Here is a 12,303-nt window from a genome sequence, read left to right as displayed (position 1 = left end):
AGTTGTTTGAAGAATAATTTTTTTTAAAAGGTAGTTTGGGTGTTTGTTTTATTTGAGTTGTTTTCCCTTTCTGACTTTGTTTTTTAAAAGTTTTGAGGGTTTTTTCTCTCTTTTGTTTTGTAATTCAGTAAGTAAATGTAAAATATAAAAATATATTAAAATATAAAACAGATTCTTAAATTGTTCTTACTTGAATGTAGCTTTATATTAAAATACTTTGATTCTAATATAAAACTACAATTTTATCAAATCTGTTGTTTCAGTAAACCTTTTTAGCTTACTAGAAACTTCTATAACTAGTCAGCCTTTCCTAATTTCTGGGAATTGTAGAATGATTGTTAAAATGAATGAATATTCTTTTATTATTTGGAATATGTTCTTTTTGTAAAGAATCACATAAGTTTATCTCTCTGAGAAGGGAAAAACTTGTCTTTTTCTGTTGTGATTCTTAAGAATCAAATGACCTTTTTAAATAGTCTGACTTTTGTAGACACATTCTGGATGACTTAATCTGTATTTGAGGTTTAACCTTGCTTTGATAGTTGAAACTGGAGTTTGTGTTGTCTAGCTGCTAAGTTGCTTTTATCAACTTTATAAAAAATTATTAACAGAAATGGGGCATTTTTTTCCTAACAGACGTGGAAAGATTAAAAGAGAATACAAATCATGATGACAGCAGCAGGGACAGTTACTCGTCTGACAGACATATGCTATCTCAATATCATGATCATCATAAAGATCGTCATCAGGGGGATTCTTACAAAAAGATGGATTCTCGGAAAAGACCCTATTCTTCTTTTAGTAATGGTAAAGATCATCGTGATTGGGATCACTATAAACAAGACAGCAGGTAAACTTGAAATTCAGCTTATATGTGGCTTTCTCTATGTGATTATTTAGAATATAGTAGAATAAAATTAAGCATTTATTTTTCATCAAATTGCTGTGCACTTGATGTATGCAATAAATTTCTAAAGATTTATGAGCCAAGTCTTACGAGTCAGAATTGAGGAACTTAATAGACATAACCAATAAATAAGAATTTTCCTTTCTAAATTACTTCTTAGATTGCATTCCAGGCTTTATTTTATATACTTTGGGACATAAAGGTTTTTCCAAGAGTATTATGAATATGTGGAATTACATTCAATATCCAAATAATAAACATGCATTAAAATTTATACATAGCATTGGAAAGAAACAACTGCTCTAAAATGGGCATATGAAATGATGCTATCTCTGAGGTGCAGTTTAGTGAACCTGTTTTTCCAGAGGCATCAAGAGATATTTTCTAGGGCTTGTTATGCTTATTTGTGAAATTTTATCTTGAAATACTGAAATTTCATCCAATTAGAAAGTTTTTGGAGGTATTTTGTGCTCTTTTTAAAGCTTTTTATTTGAATTACTAATGTAAATCCTAATTTCTCTTATTAGATACTACAGTGATAGAGAGAAACGCAGAAAACTGGATGATCACAGGAGCAGAGACCACAGGTCAAATTTGGAAGGAAGTTTAAAAGATAGATCTCATCCTGATCATCGTTCTCATTCAGATCACCGGTTACATTCAGACCACCGGTCAAGTTCTGAATATACACACCATAAATCTACCAGGGATTATAGGTATCACTCAGATTGGCAGATGGACCACAGAGCTTCCAGTAGTGGCCCTAGGTCACCACTAGATCAGAGATCTCCTTATCGCTCCAGATCTCCATTTGAACACTCACTTGAACACAAAGTACTCCTGAGCATACCTGGAGTAGTCGGAAAACATAACAAAGCTTGATACTTTGTCTTTCTGGACTTTTCTTTTAGCCATATATCATAAACCAACACAGTAATTTCCTTACATGACTTGAAAGATATAAACAGATCTTCTATCAGTAGCAGTATTATTACTTCTTTCCAGGATGCAAGGTCTATTATCCCAACAGAAGAGAAAATATTTTTATATTTAAGGATTATGCTGCACTGTACTACAAATATTGTAGTACTTTTTTTTTTCTTTTTTAAAGAAATGGAAATGTTTACTATTACAGGGACCTCAACACTGCCCTCCCATTTAGGCTGGATTAAACTGTTTTTAAGTCAGTAATTTTAGACTGACCTCCATTTAAATTATGTTTGTATATGAACTATACACTTTGACCTGTGATCATGTTTCAGGAAGGAATAAAAGAGAGTTCTTTTCTTAATAAAGAAAAAACACTCAAGGACTTTGTTCACTTTCCAAAGCTACTTGTTTACATTGTACACTGCGACCACCTTGCCGCTTTTCATCACAAGCTTGAATATTTAAATTCTGTACTTATATCTGTAAAATAGCCAAGAACTTCCTGTTTGTGATCTATTATTATGCCTTTTTACAAAAAAAAAGACTGTAAATTATTGTAAATGGAATAAATGAGCTTTCCTTACTTCCCTACCCTTCTCAGGCTTTTTTTGACTGTTCCTTTCCCAATCAACTCAGGCCTTCTTACTGTTTTTTAAAAATCAGTGTAGTAACACTTTTTAATAATGATTTGTCTCATTAAATCATTGTTTAGAATGTAAAAGTGGGGAAAGGGGCCACTTAATTCCATTAGTCTTTTTTTTTATATTGAATATCTTATTAGATAGCTGTTATTTCTTCATCTGATTTTGTTATTGTTAGGGGGTTTTTTTTGTTTGTTTTTTTAAAGTCAGTATTTGTAGTAACAAAATGGTAAGATGCTCTGGAAACTTATTTTTCAGATGCATTTGATTTAAAAGGGTAGGCATATGAACACATAAGATCCAAAATGGCCAAAAGTAATTGTAAATCCATTTGTTTTCCCTTTTCAAATGGGCAATAATGTCAAATGTGCTATGCAGCCAGGTAACCTTTTAGATAAACTTGATTGACTTTTAATATGAACTGTTACAATGCACACTGATTGTATATAAAACCTTATATATGACAAATTAAATTTAAGAAAAAGGATATGTGGGCTCCTGTAATTTTCTGCTGCATTCTTATTCCAACGAGCACTTAACCTTTTTTGTTTGTTTAAAATAACATTTAGCTACCAGAAAAAGGAAATTTTGGTAAGCAGTGGAATATTTTTAATATGTAGCACTACAGCTAAATATGTTTTAAAGACTATGAATCTTTCTATAAAATAACACTTCATATAAATCATTATTGGATGCTGACTTCCTGCATATATTATTTTAGAATGCCTTATATTTATTCACAGAATTTTATTTTGTTATATTAATTGGGACTTTTTAATAATATGAAATAACATTACTGATTGTATGTTGTAATGTAACAAATTTGACTTTTAATTTTGACAGTATAATAATATATCCTGTATGTTTTCCTGTTAATTATCTGTGGAAGCAGTCTACAGAAGCTTGTCCATTGGTGCAATGTATTTTTAAATATTTTGAAGATTGAGTTAGATCTAAAAGTCATACTATGTGTACAGAACAGCTCAATTTTTTTTTACAGCAATGTCCTTTGCACCCAGTTTCCCTAAAAAAATGGTAAACAGTTTCTTTCTAACATATAATCTAACCTATTGGAAATAACTGAAGTTCTAACCATCTAATTTATAATTAAATTTAATGATGATGAAGTAACTCAGTACTGCACATTTTTAAACTTGTTCTCTTTTCTCCACTTTTAGTAAAAATTGTTTTTTATTTCACTAGATAGCATTTGATTTATGATTTTATGTATAGTACTAAGTAAAGTTGTTAACAATAAATTGACCTTTTTAGTTCAATACCCTGCAACTGGAACATTTGCTTTCTATTTAATTGTGCAAATACCATAGGAATGGCCAGTATATTAAAATATATCAAAAATAAATTTTACACATTTTTTGTTTCAAATGGGCTCTTTACAATGTTGATTTAGCTGAATTTGTCAATGAACCAATAATTTGAAAATCTAAAGTGGTGGCATTAATTTTTGGAAAATGTGTTTGTTATATGTAAAAAGTCATCAATTATGTAGAAAAGGAACAAGCCATAATTTTATTAATACACAGAGGAGAACATTAATACATAAATGTAATAGGAAACATAAGATAAACTTAATTTTTGTCTTTTACATACTCATTCTGCTTCATCTTTTAACCATTTATGTTTAATACTTCAAGGACGAGAATATCCTTAGTGCTGTACCAATTTATCCTCCACTTTAATAAAATAAGATTCTTTCTAAAAGTAATGGCCTGTTTACTTTAAAGAAAATACTATTTGTTGAGGATATGTTAGAAAGTAGCTTTCGAACTGGAAATTGAATTTGATTCTTTTCTTTTACAATGAAATGAGAAACCTAATTTTCTATATTGTATAAAATTACATACAACTTTTTTGTAACTTGGTTTTGTAGATTAATAAAAAATTGGGCACATATACACTTATTACAGTGGTTATTCTATTTCATAAGCTTTTTTTAATGAGCTGTTGAGTCAGAACCATCTCTTTTTTTTTCTTTTTTTTTTCTTTATTTTTTTTCTTTTTTCAGAAATAGTAAAATGCAAGGGAGGCAGTTGCCCATCTTTCTCCTACAGAGCAGGTGAGTGAATTCACACCACGTGTATTCAGATTGGCAGCTCGACCCATTCATTACCACTAGGCTACCAGAGCTCTATAAGTCTTAGCAACAATCAATAAATGGCATGATTTGTTTTGTTTTGTGACACCACATTCTTGTTGCTGGCTGAAAAATGGTCTTTGGACTATACTATCCATGTAACCTTTTTAACTACCAACAGGTAAGAGGATTTGACAAAAGCAGTATATAAACAGCGAGGTATCCTCCCACCCCAAAGACCTCTGTCCCCATCTTAAACAAGAACTGGTGAATGTAATTAAAATTTTAAGTATTTCATGGCTTAAAATAGTTCATAGTGTTACGTGCAAATAATATACTAGAATATTTAAGAATTATGATGGGTGGGAGCTATTTAAGGAGATGCAACTAATAGATAATATTGTTAGCTGAGTCAACTCATACTCATAGCCACCCTACAAACAACATAATCCTGTGCCACTTTTGCCATGCCTTCCATGCGGATGTGTCAAATGCATTAATGGTTGGCTACCCAATGCGGACTGAGAGTGGGGTGGAGCTCCACGATTAAACAAGCGTGGAAGGAGGAGTGGCATCCACTTCCCTAATAGCTTGCCTCCGGAAACCCTATGAACTTGGAGAGAGGATGAAAGGCACCCAGGCGTGAAGGACTCTCCTTCATAGGGTCGCTATGAGTCGCCTACGACTCGATGGCACTTAACAACAACAACAACTGCCATGCTTAAGCTTCTTGCAGACATTGTGTAAATCCATTTCATTGAGGGTCTGCTTCTATTTAACTGACTTTCTAATTTTTCAAGCATGATAGTTTTTCCCCAGTAAAGCTTTCACCATCCTTGCTTCTAGTGGACCATATTGCAAGAACAAGTGACAAGTTACCAAAAATGTTTAACTTAATGTGTAAAAATTATTAAGTTTTTCATCTTTGAAATAATTCAGTTGAAATTAACCTTTTGTCAACATTAGTGAGTGCTTTCAAGTTGAGGACAATTTATAGTGACCCTGTGAACAGACCTGAGTCCTGTTCTATGCTGTGTGCCATCCTTGCCATCTCTAATAAACACTTGAACATATTGCTGCAGTTCCTGTCAGTCCTCTCCTTATTGAGAGTCTTCTCTCTTTTCACTAACCCTTTTTCAGAAAGCTGGCAGTGACCTAGTTAGATGTCACTGAATCTTTCGGATTCCTTGTAAGTGTACTACAGAATGATCCTGTGTCTTCACAATCTCTGCTGGCCTCATAGCTATTGTAATGACTCTATCTGTGTCTTCTAGGATCTTCCACTCTTTCACTAGCCCTCCACTTTTCCAAGATTGATGTCCATCCTTTTATCCAGCAAAGAAGCAATGTTCAAAGTAAGTGACATAAAAGCTAACCAGCCTCACTTCTAAGGAGCATTTGTGACGACATTGTTCTCTAGCACTTTGAAGTTCTTGCTAGCAGATTTGCACATTGCCTACCCCAATTCACTTTGTAATTCATGTCTAATCATTTCGTTGAGAAAGTTCTTCCCTTTTATTCCAGTTTAGTGGTCATTATAACTGTCATTATGCAGTATTTGTCCTTTTGTGACATATTTTACTCAGAATAATAATGTCTTCCATCTTCTGTAATATTTTATAAGTTGTATAATATTGTCCGGATGTGCCACAGTTTTTCTACCATTTGTTTATTGACAGACACATAGGCTCCTTCCATCTCTACTATTGTGAATAATACTGCAATAAACATAAGTGTGTGTCCATCTATTTGTGTCATGGTTCTGGCTTCTTTGGAGTATATTCCTAGTAGTGGAATAGCTGAGTTAAACAGTATTTCTATTTCCAACTTTGTAAGAAAGTACTAGGTGATCTTCCACCAGCAGTGAATGAGAATTCCAATCTTTCTATATTCATGCAAGCTTTTGTTTGCTTCCCTATTGAACCCAACACCTGATTAAAAGCTCAGAAAAATAGGAATAGAGAAAATAGGAGTAGAAAGAAATTTTCTCAATGAAAAGTATATATGCAAAACCAAGAGCCAACATCATTCTCAGTGGAGACAGAGAACTGCCAGATGTGCAGCCTGGGTTTCAAAGAAGCCATGGTACTAGGAATATTCTAGCTAATGTTACATGGATCTTCACTGAAAGAGTACCAGAGGAATGTCTCTTTCATTGGCTGTGCAGAGGCATTTGACTGTGTGGAGTACCACAAACTATAGCCAGCTCTGAGAAGAATGAAAATTCCAGAACCCTTGATTGTGTTTATGTAAAACCTGTACTTGGACCAGGAGACCAGTCATGAGCAGAGCAAGGAAATACTGCATGATTCAAAATTGGGAAGGGTGTATGCCAGGGATGTGTCATATCTCCATACTTCTATAGTCTATGCTGAACAGATCAACTGGAAAACTGGGCTTATGAGGAGGAATGTGGCATCAGGATTGGAGGAAGACTCATCAACAATCTGTGTTAGGTAGATAAAACTTCCTTGCTGAAATAGGAGGACTTGAAGTACTTGTTGCAGAAGGTCAAGGACTGCATTGTTCAATATAAATTGAAACTCTACATAAGAAAACAAAGATTCTCATCACTTGGCAGCATCATAGATGGTGAAGAGAGTAGAATTGTTATCAACTTCTGTTTGCTTGGCCCCACAATCAACTCTCTTATTATCAGAAGCCAGTAAATCAAAAGACTTAATTGCATTGGGAAATTCTGTCAGGGACATATCCAGAGTGTTGAAATGATACTAGTCTGGAGACTAAGGTGCACCAGATCCAGGCCATGGTCTTTGCAGTACTTGCTATGCATCAGAGAGGTGGACAATGACTAGGGATGATAGAGAATTGATGCCTTTGAACTGTAGTGCCATACAAGAGTATTGAATGTACCATGGATCACTAGGAGAAGAAACAGGTTCCTCCTGGAGAGGATGAAACCAGGCCGCTCCTTTGAGGCAAGGATTCTGAATCTCTGCCTGACATACTTTGGGCACGTTGCAAGGAGAGACTAGTCCTTGGAGAAGGACATAATGCTTAGGAAGGTGGAGGGATGGCACCAGAGAGGAAGACCCTGAATGAGATGGATTGACTAACTGGGGTTTGGGAGGTAGATGGGTCAGAGACAGTAAAAGTGGCTTAGAATAGAGCAGGGTTCAGAGCTGTTGAACATAGGGTTGCTATGAACATATGTAGATGGTATGGTAGTATACATGTAAGACAACCTCAAAAGATTTCATCAAGAAAGCCATTGCATATAATCAACCAATTTAACAAAATAAGATAAAATATCAAGAAGTGCAGTAGGATTTCTCTATGATAATAGAACACAGACCACAAGATATAAGACTTAGGAACAAATCTAACACAGAAGACCGATGAAATTTTATAGGACATTACTGCAAGGAACAAGAAGAGAGTTAAGAGGAGCAGAATATACCATGTGAATTAATGAGAAGACTCAGTACCATGAAAGTGGCAATTCTGCCAAAAGCAATCTACAAAAGTACACTCCCAATAAAGATAACAATTCCCTTTTTCAACGAGATAGAAAAAGCAATTTCCAGTTTTGCCTGGAATGGAAAGAGACCCCAAATAAGCAAAACACTACTGAAAAAGGAAAACAAGCTAGGAGGCATCATGCTGTCTCATCTCAAATCTAACTACACAGCCTCGTAGTCAAGGTAACATTGTACTGGTACAGTGATACGTAGATCAATGGAATATATTCGAGAACCCAGAAATTAACCTCTCTACCTATGGTCAACTGGTCTTTGACCAGGAGACAAAATCAGCTTGGTGGGAAATAACAGCCTCTTTAATAAATGGTGCTGGCAAAATCGGAAAACCATTTGAAAAAAATTTAAGACTCAGACCTCACACCTTACACAAAAACCAACTCTAGGTGGATCAGAGACCTCAGAGTAGACCCAAAGATAAAATTCATTGGAAGAAAACCTTAGAAGCCCTATCTACAGCATGAATAGACATCCAAGCATAATAGAAAAACTTACAGCCAGGAGGATAAAGTAGATGTGACCTAAAGCAAAACCCCTATGCATACAAAAAAAACAACACAAAACCCTCCCAACAAAGTAAAAAGCACACAGACTGAGAAAAATATTTTATGACATATCTGATAAAGGACTCATCTAAAATTTATAGAATACTCTAGTTCCTCATCAGGAAAAAAAGTAAACAAGCTAATCACAAAATGGGCACAAGATATAGATAGGTATGTTCCCAAAGCAGAAATTCAGATGACCAAGAAATTCAGGATGTTCGAAACCCCTCACTTACCAGAGAGCTACAGATCAAAACAATGAGATCATCCTCACTCCAACAATGTTACATGCTATCTAGTCACCTGTGACCTACAGCAACCCTGTGTACAGCAGCTCTGAACCCTTCCCTGTCCTGAGCCAGTCTCACTAAATCCAACACTCCAACCCCCATTACCTAAGTTAGCAGTCCATCTCATTTGGGGTCTTCCTCTCCTTTGCAGTCCCTCCACCCTTCTGAGCATGATGTCCTCCAAGGACCAATCTCTCCTGACCACGTGCCACATGAGATGGAGCTTCAAGATCTAGCCTCCAAGGAGAAACTTGGTTTCACCCTCTCCAAGACACAATTTGTTTTCTTGGCATTCTATGGTATGTTCAAGACTATTCTCCAGCATCACAAATCAAAGCATCACTAATTCTGACTTCCTCAGTCATTGTCCAGCTCTCTGATGCATACCAAGTAATTGTGAAGATCATGGCCTGAATTAGGCACACTTTAGTCTCTAGACTGTCATAGTTGCTTTTCAGCACTCTGGAGGGGTCCCTGACAACAGATTTCTGCAATGCAATATGACTTGATTTCTTGACTGCTGATGTTCAAATCCATTTTGAGATCATTTAAAAATTCAAATAGGGTATACTTAAATTTGCATTTTGGCTCATGTGATCTTGTTTGAATTCCACCACCCCACCTGCCAACTTTAGTTTGCATTCTATAGTCACCTCTGGCTGGCCTTGCTCTGATGAGATTGGGTTTCATCGCTCTTTCTATGTTTCTGTTGTTAAGTGCTTCTGAGTCACCTCCAACTCATAGCTTGAAGCCTGCCTCGTTCTGAGCCAGTCTCAGCTCCAACATAGCTACCCCCATTGCCCCAGTTGCTATATCAAACCATCTCGTCCACGTTCTTCCTCTTCCACCCTTCTCAGCATGGTGTCCTTCTCCAAGGACCAGTCATCCCTCATGACCATGTGCCCAAAGTGTGTGAGACAGAGCTTAGAAAGCCTAGCTAGACTAGCCAGGGATGCCCGCCTGCTGATGCCATTGCTAGAAAAATAGTTTTTGGGATTTGGGGAGGAGAGAGGTGGAGCTTTCCTGATCTCCACACACTATCCCAGGTACTATGGGACACACAAGCCAAGGACGCCCGCCCACCGACGCCATTGCCAGAAAAATAGTTATGGGCTTTTGGGCCAAGAAACAAAAATTGTGCACTGGTGCTGAAGGACACATTCTCTCCTGGGAAGCCACTTTTGCATCAGCACCTGGCTGCAAATGGAAGACAAGCAGTATTAACCCACAAGAAGTCAATCCTGGAGTGGAAGTTTAAGAACAAGGACTTTTTTTTCAGAACCTTCCAAGAAAAGAAGTTGAACATGACAGTTGTACTTAACAGCTTTAAATTGAAGTCATACTGGCTGCATCATAAGAGACTGACAGCAGCATGAGTTCAGAATCACAGAAATCCTGATGGCTTGAGACTTTGGCCATCACATCAGGGGCTGGTCAATGGGAGAAGGGTGTTGAATGGTGTAGGTGAAAGTAGGAAGGGATTGTGGTGGAGTGGGCAAAAGGGTGGATAAAAAAAAAAACCACAACAAAACGTAGTGGGGTGGGCAGCAACATTGAATCTATTGGTCATTTCTATAACTGGTAAAATGTATTTCATCTGCTGTTTTCTGTGGAATGCTTGTCTGTCAGATGCTATTACATATATTTAAAAATTGAGACAGACTAGGAAGAAGGATTTGCCGTCCACTTCCGAAATGACAGGCCTTTGAAAACCCTATGTACAATAGAGCACACTTATCACTTGGACTAGCAGACATAGCAATTGAGAGAGAGCAAGACTACAAGGAGAAATTTGGTTTCACCTCTCCAGACTTACTTGTTTTCATGAAGGTCAGTTTGATTCACTGTTTATAATAGTTTTTTTAAAGATACTTGCAATGAGTAAATTATTAATTTTACAAAATTATTTCCTACCATTAAGGCCATTTTTCCCCAACAACTGATCTATCTTCATTTTGCATTACAGTCACCAGCTATTCCTAATGTATCTTGATTGCATACTCAAATCAATTTAAGGCAGCAAACGTATGCGGAAATCCTCACTCTCTCCATCTTTTGTTTTAGTGGTTGGTGTACGTATTTCAAGACCTAGTCATTAACAATTCTTCCTTGTATGCATAGTGGTATTATCACTGACAGCACTGTACATCACAACAAATCTTGAAATGTTCTTTCTGAGAACTAGTCAACTACCATTTATTTTCAATTTATCATTCTCATGATAATATATGATTGACTGGTTTAAAATTAATAGTATCAGTCCATTTAATCTCACTCAAAAGCTCTCTATCATCCATGCAATTCTGACTCATGGTGACTCTCCCTTGTATTTTCTGAAAATGTAAGTCGTACCTGGTGGAAGTAGTCTGTGTTTCTTCCTATACTTAGCATTTTATTTCATTTTTTTACTACTTGCAATTTCCCTAGATTCATGCATTCTAAGTTCTAGTTATTAATGGAGTTTTATAATGGTCTCTCTTTTTTTTTTCCACTTAGACTTCACTAAAGTAAACTCTATTTTGAAAAGGTATCTCTTTCTCAGTGGTAATCTGAGTGCCTTCCAACCTACGGTCTCTTCTTCCAAACACTATATCTATCCACCAATGTGCTACTGCTACTCACAGGGTTTACCAAAGCCCATAACTTTAAAAGTAGATGGCCAGTCCTGCTTCCTACATCTTCTAGTTTGTAACCTCTGCTGAAATATGTTATGGGTTATCTACTCTGCTGGTATTTGAAATACTGATGGCATACCGACCAACATCACTGTAAATACAAGCCATCACAAAATAAAAATTGGACAGACAAGTGTGAAGTGATTATCCTTCATTGCATTTTAAAAATATTTTCCACTCAAATTAGTACAAGAAATTTTGAGTTACAAATAAAGACCTATTGTTGTGTGCCATTGAGTTGCCTGTGACACCAAGCTACCCTATGTACAACAGCCCTAAACCCTGCTGTATCCTGTGCCAATCTTACTGACCCTGACACAGCTACCCCCATTACCTCAGTCACTGACTCAATCCATCTTATCGAGGGTCTTCCTCTTTTGTGCTGTTCTGCACCCTCCCAAGCATGGCGTCCTTCTCCAAGGACAGGTTCCTGCTTGCAACATGTCCAGTATAACAAAGCTTCAGAATCCTTGCCTCCAAGGAGCAGATTGAAAATCTTAGCTATGTTAAACAGTGTAAAAAAATTATATGTAAAAGTAGGATGTGAAAAGTACTTTTTAGATTCTTGCTAGATTCATATAGAAATTCTTCAATGAAATAAAAAAGAACAGGTTTATCTTGGGAAAGGTGGAGCCTGAGTGCTCCTCAGAGGCAAGGATGGCACAGTTTCATTTCTCATACCTTCAACATGTTGCTAGAAGAGGTTATTCCTTGGAAAAG

The 12,303-nt window shown here is 36.2% G+C and overlaps 1 protein-coding gene across 1 annotated transcript in view; it reads left to right on the top strand.

The window, feature by feature from the left end:
• Positions 1–1,779, top strand: part of LOC102870676 (chromodomain-helicase-DNA-binding protein 1-like) — an 82,730-nt gene extending 80,951 nt beyond the window's left edge. The window contains 3 exon segments of the mRNA XM_006902387.1: positions 637–850; positions 1,435–1,739; positions 1,742–1,779. Coding sequence (XP_006902449.1) covers positions 637–850; positions 1,435–1,739; positions 1,742–1,779 — 557 coding nt within the window.
• Positions 1,780–12,303: the final 10,524 nt, after the last annotated feature.

The sequence above is a fragment of the Elephantulus edwardii genome, unplaced genomic scaffold, assembly GCF_000299155.1.
Source record: "Elephantulus edwardii isolate Elephantulus edwardi_28Jun2011 unplaced genomic scaffold, EleEdw1.0 scaffold00402, whole genome shotgun sequence".
Taxonomy (NCBI): domain Eukaryota; kingdom Metazoa; phylum Chordata; class Mammalia; order Macroscelidea; family Macroscelididae; genus Elephantulus; species Elephantulus edwardii.
The sequence above is the reverse complement of the archived record's forward strand: the minus strand, read 5'-3'. Positions and strand labels throughout refer to the sequence as shown.